The following is a 19341-nucleotide window of genomic DNA, read 5'->3' as shown; positions in this document are numbered from 1 at the left end:
AAATGGCCCTGCGTGCTGCTACTGAAGCTTTGGAAGCTAAAATACCATCACCCACTGCAGCCCTTCCCAAATAGGAAGCTGCTTCCCTTATATGGGAGATAAACATCATCTGTTCTCTGGTAGAGAATCTTCCAATGCTCTTGTCCATTCAACAACAACTCTGGCTACCCACGTTCCAGCCATAGCTGGACGGTTAACCACTCCAGAAGCTGTAAAAATTGTCTTAAGACACGCTTCAATCATTCTGCCTGTAGCATCCTTCAGAGAGGATGCCAATGGAAGAGGCAATGTAGCATTTTTAACTAAGGGTGCCCACACACATACCGATATACTTACGATCCGACGATGTGTCCGATTTCCCTTGAAATTCTCTCCGGCAGCTCAGCACACAATATGCTGTCCAATCTCACAATCGATCTCCTGCAGCCAGACTTTTTTATAATGCATTGTGTCCTAGATTGTCAGATCTGCCGTACTGCACGGCAGATCTGAAGATGCGATGTGCGACGTGCGGGGGCGCGCATCGCATCGTGAGTGGGGACTCATGATTTGTGCATTTTTTACCCAATCTGTCGTTCCAATGTGTCGGAATCGGCCAGATCGGGAAAAAAATAAAATAAAAATCGCAATGTGTGGGGGCACCTTTAGTGCGACACATGAGCATCCACAGTAGGAGGTACCTCCCCTTAGTACATTCAGAAGCTGGGAAAGGATACAACGATTTTAATCTTTTATTTACATAAAACCGTTTATACAGATTAACCCATGACTCCTCAGTGAGCTGCTCAGATATAGGAAACTCCGTTTTGACCCCTTTTCAGTGGTGATTAAACAATGGAGCCTTCTTATTAGGAGCTGATTCATCATCCTGAATATCTAGGATTGATTTAACCGCCTTCACCAAAGGAGGAACATCCACTGTGGATGGAAGGTCCTCCTCTCCTGAGCTGGACTCTGGAGAAGAACCCTGCACATCATCTGATTCCTCTGATGATGCGTCTGAATCCATAAACTGAGCAGATCATTTGCGTTTAGGCGCCTTAGTAATTACCTTCTTTTTCTCAATATTTGACGGTCCCATACTCTGACTAGAGTGGCCGTAAATATTCCCCCAGGAAGGATGCATAGGAGGTACAAACATAGCATGCTGTGAACAACCCATACAAGAAGGCAGTGTGGGAGCAGCAATGCGATCAACAACCTGCTTCATTACCTGAGACAAAGAGGATACCCAAGATGGCTCTTGTATAGGTAAATGGGGCTGATGCGGTGGCTCTTTATAACAGGCAATACACAAACCATCCTTAACAACGTCCTGAGAAGACAAACTTGTCATACAGGATTTACATGAAATTCACACATGAGCCTCTCTGCCTCCTATTTACCTTTATCTCTTGACATATTCAAAGTAGAGAAAACAATAAAAATGCAATGTGACAGCCTTCACAAATACAATTAAATGTGAAGTACCCAAAAGGAAACCCCCCACCCTAGAGCGATGGAGACACAGTGATAGTTATAATTGATAGTCAGAAATAAATGACAGTATCAATACAGCAGCTAGCAAACAGTCACATACAATGCAAATGTAATATCATCACAATATAATCGCAATATACTCTGAATCAACTACTCAGAAGCGAGGAATGGTAGGATATAGAGCACTGTATACCTTAACCAAGGGAGATACATGGAGACTGACCCAAATTCTCTCGAGACAAACAGTAGCGCACCGATAGTGGGCTGTGTCTCATATACACAGAGAGTAGGCGGAAAGACCCAGACGCCTGAAAATCTTACGGAAGGACTGCCTCTGGGTCTGGGGAGGAGCTGCCGGGGGAGCACCTACCTCCCCTAAGCTGCATCAACGAGCCGGGTATACTGGCCCCATGCCAGCAGATATGAGTCTGCTGCTGATCCCTGGCGTCAGATGATAAGGCCCCGGCGGTCTAATTAGGACGCGGACAAACCCGGGCCCTGACTGCAGCGGCTTCTGGTGCGTCTCTGTTTGCCATACGCGATTCCCTGTAAGCGAGGAACCGCTTTACCTGACATCTCCGTGCGTCCGGTTGCAGTCGAGGTCCCAGCGTTGCTGCTAGCAAGCTTAAGCAGAGACCCACTGAAATCACCAGCCCAGTTACTGGGGTTTTGGCCCGGCGGAGGTAGATGGAGTCACATTATTTGCATCTTAAAACAGATGCTGAGTACTGCTAACTCAAAACATAAGAAATAAAATGAAACATAAAATAAAAGCTTAGGACTGCCTGAGCAGTCCCGTTACAATACAAATAACTGAAGGCCTGTGGCTAGGGATGGGGTATATATATGGAGGAGAACCGAGGGCATCCTGGGAGCTGAAAGCTTTAACTGTTTGGTGCCTGGATCTCTCCAACCACATTACCCCATGGTATCCCTGTGGATCCCTATGGACCCTGGAAAAGGTTTTGAATATTAGTACCACCATTTAATTATACAGATCCACCATTGTACGCAGTGCTGTACGGAGATTTGTCAAACACGTGTGGCCCATATGGACAAGAAGGCAGCCACGGCACTGAGGGGGGTAATTGTTCGTGCTGCAGTGCCATTTTCATATTAAGTATCGCTGCTATGCACCATGCCAAATTTAATGCATTGTGCACAGTTGTAGAATTGTGGATACGCATGTTTAAATATATGAAGGGATCCTGGATAATATGATATCTGTTACATCTCCGAACTCACCTCCACACAGGTTTCTATCTCAGAATATTGGTTCATTATAGGGAGGATGGTTTCCATACTGCTGTATTCCAATAGATCCGATTTATTCCCCACTAGAATCAGAGGGACCCTAAAAATAGAAAGTGTGTTATAAAAGAGGTGATTCACGTCATGTGAAGATGATAAAACTTTATAGCTACCTGCTATCTTTGTCCATTCGCTCACTGATCAGAGGAATCCAGTGGTTGGTGACCTGTGAGCAATTTAATAAGAGTACAATTATTTGAAAAGAGCTTTATATGTGAAAAACACCAAAATAGCCTTGGCTTGAGAATTTCGCTTTCCAGTATCTAAAATTAAACTTCCAAAGCAAATAAAACTGGAATGTGATCCTACATACAAGAAAATATGAGCAGCATCCCAGAATGGTGTGTGAACAGAGCATGGGTACAGAGAGAAGTAACATAAGAGCCAGTCAGTATTCCATACCTTGTCTATTGAACTCTTGTTGTTTACAGCATACACAATACATATAACATTTGCCTACAGTAAAGAAAAACAAAATGTTGTGAATATATGGGTCATTTAAACTAATTGATGCAATAATCAGTTATTGTATATACATAAAACATTTTTATTTGTTTCATGACAGGTACATACATGACTAATGTGCATTAAGCACCATCAGATAGGATTCAGTGCACACTGAAAAATAAAATACATTATCTGGAGAAATCTTAGCATCAACCCTCCTTTGCTGGTCATACAGAGATGATGGGTCAGTTACATGTGATAACCTGTATGTTGCCTTCTGGAGAGCCACAAGGTTAGGACTAACACAATTTGGCTGCGATGTCAATACGCACATACCCAAAGGTACTGATTAAGGCCCTGATTCAGAGCCGGACGCTCTGACCAGAGCGCACGCTCTGAATCAGGGCCCACCTCCATAAATATGGAGCGTCCTCCTGGACGCTCGTATAGCTGTGGGTCACCACCTACAGCCTATACGAGCGTGCAGGATGATGGTCGCGAGCAGGATGATGGTGCGAGCAGAAGCCTGCGGTTGAGTTTCTCAATCGCAAGGCCAGGAGTGATTTTGGCTCTATCAGAGCCAAAATCACTCCCACTGACATCACTAGTGATGTCAGTGGGGCCAGCTTCTGACGGTAGGCGTTCCCTTGGGAACGCCTCCGTCTGGCAGGCACGCCCCCGGCACGCCCACCAAAGGGGGCGTGCTGTCAATCAACATCGACAGCACGCCCCCTTTGATCAGACATAACGAGCGAAGGAAAGTCCTTCGCTCGTCGCGTCTCGCGCATGCGCACGACGGAGCTCCCTCCGTTGTGCGCATGCGCAGTGCACATCATCGACCCACTTGCGAGAGGACAGCCGCTCGCGAGTGGGTCTGAATCAGGCCCTAAATACGGACAGGTCTCTTACCCGGGAGATCTCCTGATACAGCTGCTCATCTGTCTGCTCAGACTCTGCACACAAAACAAAAAGTTAAAAAAACAAACACGTTACATAGATTGAATTCCCTACTGGATATCCTGACATCGTTCGATGACTTAAAGCAAATCACATGGTCATGTGGTCATCAGGGCACGCAATATATGTGGACTGCATACCACGTTTAGTATGTAGATTTAGCAAATACATCTATTCAACAGATTATGCATACTTGATTTGCTCTAATTATATGACAGCAAGAAGTTAAAGAACATATAAGCAGTTTTAGCTTAGGTGATTTAATTAGGTATTACCAGAATAATCAACAATGTGCGTGGGCACTCGTTCTGGTGTAACATCTCCAGGGATTGTAATCTCCTCAGCACGAGCAGGAACCTGAAACAGAGGGGGTATCAGAGGACTTGCAGAATTATTCCACACACAGCGATGTGCAAAGATCCCTGCTTGTCTACAGATTTATCAATTGTAAGGACTGAGCTATTCCCCACTGCTTACAAAGAGAATATTCAATTCAACAACAGATGAGATCTAGCACTGCTCACTTCCACCTATATTACATAGACATGTATATTAAATCAACTGGCTCTCACACTCTACTGAAACTCACTTAATCATGAAAAGTTATATGTTGTACAGACATAAGAAGATATAAACAAAAAGTATTTATGGTGCGTTCTTGGGTAATTCTATATCTAATTGTGTTCTTATTTAGATCTTAGATAGTTTAAATAGACTCTGTCTTGTAGATTGTCCTCGCACCATGATCAGACACTGCGGGCACTGGCAGCACTTTGCAGGAGCAGGTTACAGGACAAGACACTATGAGCAGGTAAGGGCAGCAACGCGTTTCGTCCCATTCCTGGGACTTTTTCAAGCTAAATGCCCTTGTCCATATCCTCCATCTTAAATAGGAGCCATGAGTCCAATCACTCTCAAGTTGGTAGCCATAGATAGCCAATCAAAGTGTCCTTTGCCGATTATCCATTTAACGGCACATAATAGCTAGCATAAATTAGTATATATATAAAAAAGACATTATTACTTAAGGGGGGGGGGGGGGGGGGGGGGGGGGGGAGACCGCTATAGGAAACTTTGCAAAGCAGAATCCAAATGGATTTTTAGATTACAGACATTGTCCCCGGACGGACTTAATGAAGCCCTCAAATTCATAGACTGATACTCTGGCTGGGCTGGCGGCTGCCATCCACACATGCTGTCCGGCTGGTGGATGGTACACGACGCCTGCCACCCCTGTCTATCAGTCACCACTAATACCATCTATACCTTTTCTTTTTCTCCATCCCCCCCCCCCCCCCATTTCTTGATCGGTAGTTGTCCTACCTTGTTTCTTTATTCGAACACCCACAACTCATATATGTTTGGAGCTAGTCGGCAACATAGGATAAATTAAGTTTTCAAACATAATGAGTGAACCTTTGAACTGGTGGGTGGTTGCCTTGTGCCATGTATATTTGCTGCGCGGCTAGTGAGTGGCACTTAGTGTTTGCCATCCAACTCTGGTATTATCTTTCGATTTATAGGTACCTGAGTTGGTTCCCAGTTACTACTTCTAACCAACCTATTTAGGGTTTTTATTCAATTTGGATCATCAATCATAGGAATCTAATATGGGTACATCTATAATTAATCTGGACTACATATCGTGTAAATAAATAAATAAATTAATTATTTAACCAATATTGAATTGGTATTTGTTCTTTCTCTCCTGGTTGCTTTTATTGTCCTACTCTCTCGCTAATATATTATTAGAAGCTGAGATATATATGGCATAAGACAATTTAACTTACATTAATACGTAATCCATTTTTTATATTGTTGCCTCAGTCTTGTAGTTCCTCTGGATCTCTGTGTTAGTAGCGTTTTCAATTCAATCTATTTTTGTGCTACTATGCTTTAGTAGCACAATGATTATTTAATATTAAATATACATGTGTATATATTTATCAATGTCTGCTTTCCAATAATTTACTTCTATCAATACTTGGAAAATGTTTGTTTGTCTATCTCTACCCTTACCTTGGTGTTTAGGCTATAGGTCTTTTTATTACATATAGACATAATTCTAATTTTTTTTTTTTTCTGCGCATTTATACATAATACATGTGCATGGATATGCGTGTAGGTATGTGAATATGTGTGTTCAGGAGTTATTTGTGGGTATTATCCTAGTACCCTTGTATGTTTGTACTAGAATGTATTTATATATATGTATGAGTATGGATGTTTATGTAGGTATGTTTATGCACATTTATGCGTACACACATTTATTGTCATTTTCCAATTAATGTATTATTAGACTTTATATGCCATGTTAATATGAAGGCTATTGCGTTCATTATCTAGTACATAATATTTGCCTAACATATGTTCTATTTCTATGTATAGATTACTAGCATTCTACTATATATCAATATAATATTAAGTGATAATGTCTTTTTTATATATACTAATTTATGCTAGCTATTATGTGCCGTTAAATGGATAATCGGCAAAGGACACTTTGATTGGCTATCTATGGCTACCAACTTGAGAGTGATTGGACTCATTATGGCTCCTATTTAAGATGGAGTATATGGACAAGGGCATTTAGCTTGAAAAAGTCCCAGGAACGGGACGAAACGCGTTGCTGCCCTTACCTGCTCATAATGTCTTGTCCTGTAACCTGCAAAGTGCTGCCAGTGCCCGCAGTGTCTGATCCTGGTGCGAGGAGAATCTACAAGTCGTGGCCGCGCCTAATCATCTACCCGGATCTCCTCTCAGCGTTCTCTTGGCCCCGGTATCCGGCAGGTAATCATACTATGTAGCCGGACGGAGAGCCACTGCACCTGATCTTTGAGACAGTGTGTCCCTGAGTGCATTCTGACCTGGTCAGTGATATACTGCATAGCCGGTGAGACATTTCACCATCTCTACCGTGCAATTGTTCAAGACTTTTAAAAAAAAATGTCAGCATTGTGTGCCCAACGGGGTTAACACTTCAAATATCCAAAAAGCCATTAACTGTTGTGCTATACAAGCTCCAGATTTTCTATCATCGTGGATATTTAAAACTGATACATTGTTTGCAGATAAATGGTTACATAATTTCAAGACTATGAATTAACTAGCAAAGTGTGTCAAAACGTCTTTCATATTTTTATTTTGAACTCTTCCATGCAGGAATTGTCACTTCCGATTCCAACCCAGCACAAATCAGTATCCTCATTTTGCACAACAGCTAGTTATGACCTAATTTTTACTATTCTTTATTCATTCATGGTTTTTATTTCCTGCCAATATTCGTGTTTGTTTTTTAGACATTGTCATGTTGATTTATTCTATGTACTATTTCATTTGCAATATTTTTTGCTAATTTATAAAATTTTATTTATATTTATCTGTACACCAGCGCGGTGTGTGTTTCCATACATTTGTTTCAGTGCTTGTGGGGTTGCAATTGTTCCCCTCTATCACACCGCTGCAGGTCCATTTTCAGATATAGTTTTCAGTGTGGTATCCAAGCGCTAGGATATTTTCTTTGGTCCCTGGGGATTATGTTCACCTCTCTCTCTCTCATATGCCTTGTTCGATATATTTAGACAAGGGAAAGCAGAAGTTGTGTAATATATCTTTTTCCCTGGGCTTTCCTTAATTCTTTGACCCATTGATTAAGTTTGATAGTCATGACCTGCATATCACGTGGATACAATTACCAATCAATCACACATTACTTATTGGTCTCAGGACATATGGATAGCCCTGTAGAAACATACAGGACAATATATGTTTTCTCTCAGTAACAGTAATCTAGATATTTGTATGTACTTGAGCATTCTGTATAAAGCTCATATGGGTCATTTTCATTCATACTAAAGTATGCACTAATCATTCAGGTTATCTTATGTATATTTATGATGTGCTATTAGCCTGATGTGTATTCAAACTGGTATACCCTTTGTTTGATATGACCAGTACATTCACTTATTCATTTACCTATTATATTACCTGTTACAAATTATGTGCAAAATGTTATTGAGAAGCAACTTCTTAAAGAGCGAAATTTCAGATCTGATGCCGATTGGATAAATTAGGGTATGATGATCTTTATGCTTTTGGTTTATTCCATTTTTTGAGTTCTATCGTTATCAGTGATGTGCCTAAATGATTAAGTATCATTTGGACTGCTTTGACATTGATGTGTTTGAATTAATACTATTTTAAAGAATTAAATCGCAGCAATTTACATATTACACATCAAAATAAGGTGGATATCTACTCCACTTCCCTACTAATAACCAACGCAATGGTAATGCATGAGAATAATAGGGAATCTGTTAGACAGTGATAGATTTTCCCCGCAAAAACTATTCTAGAGTCATCTTTATACGATTACATCCATAAATACAATAAGTATACTAATTATAGTGAGGTATATTATATATTGTCGAAGCTGGATAATGGGCTGAGACAAGATCAGCTTAAAATTAGATCGTAAAGACGCCATCTTGAGACTGCCCGCAAGACGCCATTTTAGAAAATGAGATCGCAAGACACCATTTTGCGAATGGCCGCCCAAGCGCCATTTTAGGTAAACTCACACTAAAGTACATATGGCGACATTACTATTAGCATCATGCGATTGCATCTTTCACCATTTCTCATACACACATTAATACGCACAATTGCGCTGTTAACTAGTCGCATATTAGCGAATGCATAAGATCCTGTATGAAAACGCTGTTTATTAGCTTCATGCGCACGCATCTGCCCCAAGTTAACTAGCGTTTTTCTATCAAACCCCACATACTTATACAGTACATATTCACATAAAAGGTCTCATAAGCTTTAAAGTATAAGATTCAAGTTTGTTCATTTATTATAATTGCTGTGAAATAAAGGTTATTTAGTAGCTAAGGTTTAATACATGATAAGTAAGTCATGTTTGATATTTTACTGATCTGCACTCTTTCAACAACATTTTGATATCGTCAGTGTGAAGATCGCAACATGCATTCTCAACTTATGGACCGCAGAGACTTAAAGCACCGAAATGTACATAATATGACAAACTGTTAGGATGTGCATGAGGCAGGAAACTAGAGACAACCAGTTGTTAGAGGCTGGACTGTGTCTATTTGAATCAACTTGTTAAATGCTCTGCAACAGATGCATCCTCCCTGGGAACCAATGGCATCAGCGACAAGCCTCTCTATTGTGTTGTCTGTTTCTGTGAGAGTATAAACGTGTGTGTTGTGACCCCATTCTGAGTCTTCTTGCTGAATGCTGATAGACGGGGGTTTCTTGCTGATGCCTACATCTGGTCCAGAGCGCTGCGTATGTATAACTGTACTTGGGTCTGTATAATTTCTTTGCGCTAAGATTATATGAGGATCACATCGTGTAACTGACTGTACTTTTACTTGAATAATACTTTGTGCTTTGGAACCACAGGTTCTAGGTCTGGAGTCTTTATTTACTATATGACTGCGTACACAAAATAGCGTCATCCTTAGAGGTTTATAGGCAGGATATCAGAAGGTATAGGCAGAGGTATTTAGAGGTTCAAAGTCAATATCCTATATATATATATATATATATATATATATATATATATATATATATATATATATTAAAATTATTACTGTCGTTTTTTTGACCCTAAAACAAGGAGTGTATCTCTAATGCACCCTTTTTTAAATAAAGGATAATTAATAAAAGTTAAATATTATGTTTCCATTACTATACTTTCTCTTCCTACACATATTCAAGAGTGCACTAGAAAGACTTTTGTTCTTCTGCTCCTTTGCAACTATGGTACCCTGACGTGGTGCCTGTGCCATAATCTATATAGTCAGGTCATGTAAAGCGCATAGGGCTCTGTGTACTAAGCTTTGGAGAGAGATAAAGTAACAACCAATCAGCTCCTAACTGCCATGTTACAGGTGTTTCAAAAGTGACAGCTAGGAGCTGATTGGCTGGTCATTTATCTCCGTCCACTTTATCTCTCTCCACCCCATAGTATCTTACCTCTTCTGGAAACTCCTCACTGACCAGTGACATAATCAGCGACGTCTTCCCAACCCGAGCTGAAAAGAAATCAAGTTTACCAAATAAGAAACAATGGTTTAAGGTTAAAAGTATCAAAATCTATCGTGAGTAAGCCCACACATGATGTACAACTAGTAGTATAGTTAAAAAGCTCTATGAACAAAGCCTCTTCCTCCCAAAAATATCAACCAAATCTAGCCATTTTCCCAGGAGGTTCTCAAACAACAGTTCTTCTTCCAAGGTGGGGAGTATTCAATTGAGCCCAATGGACACAATTTGACATTCGGGAAAGGCATATTGCATCCATCTACATTATACGTTTTGCTTTGCATCCCATAGAGGTGCTCAGGGAAAACTTGCGATGTAGAAGGCACCATAACTGTCTGACATGCGTTTAAGCAGTCATTGCAGCGATGCCTGGCACATCACCAGTAACTGAATTACCCCCAATGAGAGACACACAGACAGAGGTGAGGAATATCATGAAAAAAAAAGTCAAACTGCAAGATACAGTAGTATATCATGTGCGTGGGTGTATATCTGTGTTTTCAGTTTGTTGATAATACATTTCACTTAAGTATACAGTACATTATTCAGTGGGTCATTTATGATGCGTAAAACAAAAGCTTTGCAAGTGCAAATTTAGCTTTGTAATCTGTATGACTTTCAGTTGCATCTGAGAAAACATCAGGGGCATTGGAAGGCTTCCACCTTGTTACGAGAGGGAGTTATACACAGAGCTGCAGAAGAGGCAGGCACATTTGTAGACTGAATTTATAAGGATTTCATACCATGACTTATTCGCAAAGTCAGCTTTCTGCACGACTATGGTCATCTATACATAGTAATAAATAAAGTCCCTGGTAGGGATCTGTCTTTTTGTTAGGGCGCATCCCGAGAACCACTGAATGGTTTTTCATGCAGTTTTCACAAATCTGAAGAACATTTGTTGAGAGAAGGTTTAGGTGTATGAAACAAGTGAAGCAAGTCCAGGAAAAATACGGACTTCCGAGCACTTTTTTGGCTTATGCTGCCTAAAACAGTTAAAGACACTTCAAAACGATGGACTTAATTTTATGCCATGTACAGATTGATACGTATTATTCGGTTTCTTCGGAAAAAAATGTATACAATCCCTGCATACTGATACAAAATTTCAGTTTTTCTTTTGTTTACCATTCCTAATTCATTTATGTGAAAAACCATTCTAATTTTAAATGAGTCCCATTCCCGGCAAGAGTCTGATTTGGCATGACAATAAATAAAGCATAGGGACAGACTCCCACTTCCTTCCTTTAAACACCATGGCGGAAATGTTATAGCCTGTGGGATGCAGGCAACAGCGCAATTTTGGCGAGTGTGCCCAATGTTTTAAAGCAGCAATAATTTAAAAAATCAAACTCAGATTGGTTTTGCCTTTTAAATTATTGCCGCTTTAAAATACTGGGCCAATGCCTGCATCTCACAGACTATTATATTTTCCACCACAATAAAAAAAAAAAAAAATGTGCACACTGGTTTCAAACTTCATGGAATGACTCTGATATCATTTAATGCTTTGTGCCAAGAAAAGAATGGTCAACCAATACAGACGACATGGGGCAGACCCTATTAGCGGCAAGGTTCTGCGTGAGGTCACACCATGGAATACTAGAGTAGAAAAACCTTAACTTTTTATTGCGTCCAACAGAGAAGCGGGCATAAATAAGTCTGGATTTATCTACCACAAATAAATGGAAGAAAGTGCAGACAGAACCTCATGGACATTTAATCTGTCCCCCAAAAATGTATTATGCATACACATTTATTAACATGTAACACATTTTAACTTAAGTGTTAACAGCAATTCAATGTTAACACTCTACACACAGTACTAAACTGATAATGTGCCCTTCCTGAAGGCCCTCCACATCAGAATATGATAATCAGTCCAATACTCATTCACTAAGCCAGCACACTGACTATGTAAGCTCTGGTCCTGTATGGGATGGATTATACAGTACATATATCAGAAATCCAGAAAGAAAAAAAAAAAGGTTGCTGACTATTTTTCACATGTGGCCGTCCACACACAAAATTACCCACAGCTTCAATATCCACTGGGATACATTTAGCCTGCATTACTTCCTATCACACCTTACCTGTATAATGGATAATATACACATATCATCCATGTAGAGTAGATTGTCCTCTATTGCACATGAATCCTATTATTATACAATTATAATATACAACATTGGTATGGGTAGTCACAAAAATCATAATATGATGAAAATAATATACAGAGTACATAGTAGAGCAGGGGTGGAGAGTATTCCCAATTCAAATCAAGACACAAAACATCAATCTTATTCATATTACACCACATAGTAGTGTCCCTTATTTACGTTATGACACACAGTAGTGCCCCTTATACACAATTCCCACAGTAGTGCCCCTTATGCAATGCCCCCAATAGTAGTTCCCCAGTACTATCTCCCCCTCCTAGTGCAGAACAGCCCGCCCACACCCATGTGCAGTACTTACCTGTCTTCACGCAGGCACCACTCCATGCTGTCAAAGCTCCTGCTTTCGCTTCCGCTGCCTGCTGGATCCAGGAGGCAAGCATGCTCCTCACAACACAGGTGATATCAGCCGCACACTGCATCACTGGGAACGCTGGCCTCTGAAGCGATCAGAGGCTTCTTTAGCCTCTGATCGCTTCAGAGGCCAGAGTTACCAGTTACTGTGATCAAGATGGTCGTGATCTACCGGCGGGAGCTCCGCGAGCCACCAGCAGATCGCGATCGACCTTTTGGCCGGGCCTGCCTGAAACTTCAAGGACTGCACATCCCATTTACTTTCAAAAGAGCTGCATAAAACCATTCATCTCTGCAATAAGTTAAAAGAAGTGTGATCAGAGAAAGAGATAACACTTCTTTAGGATAGATGCCTCACAAACAGAACCACATTTACCCCAATTAGTCTCTCAGACCTCCATGTTTCCTTAAAATAACCCTAGCCCCCTATTTATTTAGTAAGAGTTAGGAAGAGGAAAGGCTTGATGGTGCTTAAAGCATAGAAAAACACAGTTGAGCCATAAAGCAAGGAGGACTTCGGGGATCACAGATTAAGGATCAGTGGGTCACCTGTTTATCACTGCAGTTAAGTACATGGCAGGTCCACAACAGATTTTATAATATACATTCAGTGGCCACTTTAGTAGGTGCACCTGCTCATTAATGCAAATATATCACCAGCCACATTGAAGCAACTCAAAGTATAATAGTATTAAACCCATACACCAGGTTCCACGCCTGTGAGCGAAGAAGAGGAAACCGAAACTGCAATGGGTACAAGCTCACCAAAACTGGACATTTCATAATTTGGAAAACGTTACCTGGTCTGATGAATGGTCTTCCTGCCTTGACATGCAGGTGGTAGGTGGTAGGTGGATAATTTGGCATAAACAATATGAATCCATAGACCCATCCTGCCTTGTGTCAACAACTCAGGATGATGCTAATTTAATGGTGTAGGGCAGGGGTGGGGAACCTTTTTTCTGCCGAGGGACATTTTGATATATATAACATTATTCGCAGGCCCGATGCAGGCCACGCCCCAATGTGACGTCACATGGGGCAGGGGCCACAATCGCCGGTGATTACAGTAATGCCCGGAGCATACTCCGGAGAGTTATAAATGCAGCAGTGTGACTGTCTGAAGCATCCTAAGGACGCTTCAGGCGGCACTGCTGCATAGATTCTGGCTGCAGGGTGCCATACTAGGCACCGTGCTATCAAGATGAGGCGAGCAGAAAAAAGCTCTGCGGGCCAGACCAAATGATTCCGCAAACCTTATATGGCCCTCATCCCTGGTGTAGGGAATGTATTCTTGGCACATTAGGCCCCTAATACCAGTTAAGGCCCGTATTCAATTTGAGGCAAAAAGTCCAGATCCGCGATACTTTTTCGCCGATGACATCATTTTCGCCTGTTTTGCTTTAACCCCGTATTCGATTTGAAAGACTTTTCACCTAGGCGGAAAGTCAATGCAATGTACTAGGCGAAAGAGTTTCGCCTATGAATAGCAGGCGGAAAAAAGTGCAGAATTGGAGTTTTGGGGTGCAACGTTGCGGGAACCCCCGTGCAGCCTTCAGACAGTCCCCCAAAGGTAATCTGTGTCAAAAATGTTTTAAAAAACACTTAACACCCCAAAAAATGACTTTGAAAAAGGGGGCAAAAAAAACAATTGGGGTACAAAGTTAAAAACTAGCGAACTTGACTCTGGGGGGTCCCCAAGTATGCCCCAAGGGTTTTTTTTTTGCAGGTGCTTGCGGCAGGTGGATTTTTCAAGATTTACTTCACTTTAGCAACTTTTAAATATGCTGACCCCCATTTTCAAGTACCCCAAATTTTCTGGGATAACTTATTTTCTGGAAAAAATACCCCTGAATACTATTCTGCATCACGTATTGAAAAATGCTATTTAGCAGCTATTGAGCCCGTTTAAAAACACCAAATACCTTTAGCAAGCCAAATCATACCATAGTACCATAGTGAACCCCCATGTCAGAGAATCCTTTGGGGGGTGTCAGGCTGATTTCCCCAATTCTGACAGTACTTTGCGCCTGTTCAAGTTTCGCCGGGTCCAGTTTTCACGTACTTTCAAATTGAATACGGGGTAAAGCGGGCATGCGTGCGATACTTTTCCGCCTACAAAACAGGCGAAAAGTCCGGGCAGCGAAAAAGTATCGCGGCTCGACTCAAATTGAATACGGCTCATAGCATAGTTTAAATGCTACAGCCTGAATATTGTTGCTGACCATGTGCATCCTTTATGGTCAGTCTACCCATCATCTAATGGTTACTTCCAGCACAAAGCATACATAGTCTCAAGCTGGTTCCATGAACTTGACAATTAGTTCAGTGTACTCCAATGGCTCACACAATCACCAGATCTCAATCTAATAGTACACCTTTGGCCTGTGGTAGAATAGGAGATGTGCAGCATTAATTTGCTGCCAACAAATCTGCAGAAATAGCAAGATGCTATCATGTCACCAAGGACCAGACTCTCTAATGCTAGGCATACATTATACAGTTATCTGGGCGATCTGCCTGATAGAGGATCGGCCAGATAATCGTTTGTGTATTCGAGCGACCGATCTTAAAATATTGTTTGGACAATGCAAATCATCCAGGATGTCTGATGGATATTATAATTAGTTGACCACATCTGGCAGTGCATACACTGCCATGGCCGACATTTCCTCTGTTCCTTCACAGGCAGATATTGTGGGCCATACACTGTAAATTATGATGGGGGTCAGACTGTCAGATAAAATGTCTGTCCGTCTGACACACATTTTATCTGTCAATGTATGCCCAGCATACGGAAAGTTTTCAGCACCAAATTTTAGTCAATGCCGCAAAGAATTCAGGCTAGTCAGGAGGCAATTGTGCCCCTACTAAAGTGGTCATTAAGATTTAGATTTTCTAAGCCGCAGTTTGTCACACCCGCTGATCATCTGTGGCTTTGAAAGGAGGATTTAATACAGCAGCAGAAATAAATTTTAAAGGAATCTGGTATAGCATTTATTTCTGTTGCTGTTTTAAATCCTTCATTCAAAGCCGCCAATGATTTGATAAACTGACTTAGTAAATCTATCCCTTAGTGGCCATAACATACAGTTGAGTACATGATAAGTCACACAGACATGTTGAAAATTACATACTCACACATATGTAAACATATAAGGGCTCCATAAAATATACAATAGAGTATGATAGGTAAGACACATCAATGCAATATATAACACGACATGTTCATTCACACACGTATCATAAATTACATGATATCCAAGAGAGTATAAGACTGATCACATAGACATGTTATAATGATATACAGAAGAATAATCATTCATATGTAATAGACATGAACTACAAGAGTATGTTATGTCACACACATATGTAATATACAGTAGTGTATACACACGATAATTATACATTAGAATATGACAGGTCAATGTAATTATAATATACAGTAGAAAATATGCCAGGTCACGGGTATAGAACAATAATGATACAGTACAGTGTGAGACGGTCTCATCATTTATAAAGGAGCCACAAAATTCTGCAGCACTGGACTGTCAGAACGGGAAATGAAAACAGAACAGGTCATATACATGTGATAATATACAATATATAGTTTTCTAATTATATAGCACAACACGAGAGAACACACAACAATGTTCTAATAATGGGCTATTGCTAAGGAAATTACATATCTAAGAATGTGAATGTGTAAGTAACAACATACCTTAGAATAGGAGATCCCACGCACGTGAGGCTAATAATACACAGTAGAGTATATTGACAGGTCACACGTGTGATAAGAATGATATACAGGATAATACGGCACATCCCCCACGTGATAATAATATACATGTTATACAGTCAGTTGGGCGAGAGGTCAGATACAGTACATATGATAATATAGTGTATATATAAGAATCGGACTCACGCTCTCCCACCAGTAGTATCCTGACGTCTTTCTTCATGGTGTCCGCAGTGTGGGAGGCCCCGCGGCCTATTCCTCCCGCCGGGACCCCGGAGTTACCTCACAGCGCGACCCGCACTGAGGAGACCGATAACGGGAGCCCGGCGGGGACAAGCAAGGCTAGAGAGCGAATCTTCCTGACGTTTTCGGGGGGCGTGATGACTGGAGTGTAACACTGCGCATGTGCGAGAGAGCAGCCCATATACACACACACAGTGCTGCTGCTGTGCGTGCGGCTGTAGGACCAGGGCCAGGGCGGCTATCACCAATGTACAGTTCTCCGGGTTATAGCAGCATTATCTTATAATGTAATAGCACCAACGTACAAAGCTTAAAAAAGGAGCTTGGCTCGCCCTGCCCTATGGCTCTTCCCTCTTAGGAAATACTTAGCCATAAATGATGAATAACACAGTATGTATTTTTGGAAGAAAACTTAATTAAAACTAATACAGGGTGTGTTCCTAAGGTTTTGGTGTTTTTAGGTGTACCCACCATAGACTGATTTTTCAGGGGCAGTTACTATGTATACAGGATGTGTATAAATTAGCATATTTGCACTATAAAGGTGCGTACACACGTAACGATTTTGTAACCAACGATTATCTGTCAGATTTTCCCTTGAAAAGTGAACGATTTTTTGAAGTGTAATGAACAATTTTTACAACGATGAACAAAAAATGTTCCCTTAATGAAAATCGTTATGTTGGTCAGTCTGAAATGAACTACAAATGGGAGCGCGCTTGAACGATTTTCGTTCATTGTTATAACTCAGGAACTGAACGATTTTTTGAACGATAACGATGTTGTTATAGTTAAATCGTTAAAAAAATCAATACTATTTGGTTGCACTCTTGATAGCAACAGTGACTGCCTCCAAATGTGTCTATAAGCTTATTCCACCTGTTTGCTGGTAGTTTCTCCCATTCTTTAGTTGCAATTTATTGAAGCGCTTTAATTTTTTCCTATTCAGCCTCTCTTTTTGTGTTTTTGGATGTGTGTTTTGAGTCTATATCATGCTGGAGGGCCCATGATCTTTGACCCAAGCCTTTTCTCTGAAATGCCTCGGTAATCCTCTGATTTAATGACTCCTTCAATACTGTGAAGTACTCAGTACCAGAAGCAGCCCCACAACATTATGGATCCTTCCCCATGTTTAACCATAGGTAAGGCGTTCTTCTTAAAAGCTTAATTTTAATCGCTGATCTTCATTGTCAAAGAATTCTATTTTGGTTTTGTCTGACCACAGAACATTTGCCCAGAAAGATTGTGGTTTGTCTGGGTAAGTTTTGGCACAGATCAGTTGTTCCTTGTTATGTCTTTTTTTTCAGCAGTGGGGCCCAACTTGGCCTTCGTCAATAAAACCCTTCTTGGTTTAGTGTGCTGCATACGGTATGATTGAAAGCATCACTCCAGATTGCTCCAGGTCCGCATTCAGCTCTTTGGATATTTACCTGGTGCTTTCTCCCCACAGTTCATACCGACCTTTGAAATATTTTCTCATCAATTTTCCTGTTCCCACCGCATCCGGGGAGGTTCTTCACAGTTCCATGAGTAGAAAACTTCTTAATATCATTGCACACTGTTGAAACAGAGATGCCAAGGTGGCAGGAGATGGATGGCCTTGTACCCTTTAGAGTTCTTGTGTTTGGTGATAATAGCATTTCTGATGCTCTCAGACAGCTCTCTTGTCTTCACCATAGTGACAAAGTAAAAAGTGGCCTTTTACCACTTAACTGACGTGGTCAGATGGGACGCGAACACAGCCAGCTCTACTTCAGCTGACAATTTGCGACCGCACCGTCCCGCTGTGTTTTTGAAGAGGAAATTTGTTCTACACGTGCAGAACAGATCTCTTCTGACTGCCTGCGGACCCGGCAATTTCTGACCGGTTTTGCTGGAAAAATAGTCAGTTAAGTGGTTAAATCATTCATTGGTTAATTCAAGTCATGTGAGCATTGACAATTTATCACGCTAATCTAGCTCTCTTCGTTTTCAAATTGAGTTGAAATGTTCAAAAGAGTGCCAATATATTTGGTGGTCTTGTCCCAAAATTATTTATTACTGGAATGAGATAAAATCCTTATTAAATAGTGTACTTCATATCTCGGTTCCTCTAATTCTATGGACTGCCCTTTTGGGGCTTCCTGTATCTGGGCTGAATTCCCCCTCAAATAAACTTGTTCTTCAAATATTACATGCTGCAAGGTGTACTCTGGCCAAGTCTTGGAAACAACCTTCCGCGCCCGCATTACATCTAGTGCATTCCAAGATTTGGTTTATTGCTAGTATAGAAAAAAATCACCTTTGCTCTTAGGGACCAATCAGATAAATTTAATAAGATTTGGGACCCATGGTTTAATTATTCAACTACTATTATCCCTAGGATCTGATGCCTTGTCTCTAAGACCCCCCGGTCTCCTACTGTATATACCAAGACATTAAGAGGATTATACTTATGAAGAAGCTATTGTACATATAGGTATTCAGGTTGGTCCCCCCCTCCTTCCTTCTGTTTTTGTTTTCTTTTTCTTTCTCTCTTTTTCTTTTTATTCATTCAATACTGATATGAAAATTTAA

General features: G+C 40.8%; 1 protein-coding gene across 4 annotated transcripts in view; it reads right to left on the bottom strand.

Annotated features, from left to right (window-relative positions):
• RHOT1 (ras homolog family member T1) overlaps positions 1-16944 on the bottom strand; it is an 89493-nt gene extending 72549 nt beyond the window's left edge. For all 4 annotated transcript variants that reach the window (XM_088468566.1, XM_088468568.1, XM_088468570.1 and 1 more), the window contains exons 1-7: positions 16729-16944; positions 10204-10262; positions 4470-4551; positions 4147-4190; positions 3193-3246; positions 2904-2956; positions 2725-2833 (exon numbers count right to left, since the gene is read on the bottom strand). In XM_088468566.1, the coding sequence (XP_088324692.1) occupies positions 2725-2833; positions 2904-2956; positions 3193-3246; positions 4147-4190; positions 4470-4551; positions 10204-10262; positions 16729-16765 (438 nt within the window). In that variant the 5' untranslated portion in view covers positions 16766-16944. The remainder of the gene's footprint in view (positions 1-2724; positions 2834-2903; positions 2957-3192; positions 3247-4146; positions 4191-4469; positions 4552-10203; positions 10263-16728) is intronic.
• Positions 16945-19341: the final 2397 nt, after the last annotated feature.

Source organism: Taudactylus pleione, unplaced genomic scaffold (assembly GCF_031769625.1).
Source record: "Taudactylus pleione unplaced genomic scaffold, aTauple2 ptg000012l, whole genome shotgun sequence".
Taxonomy (NCBI): domain Eukaryota; kingdom Metazoa; phylum Chordata; class Amphibia; order Anura; family Myobatrachidae; genus Taudactylus; species Taudactylus pleione.
This window is presented reverse-complemented; position numbering and strand designations above follow the sequence as displayed.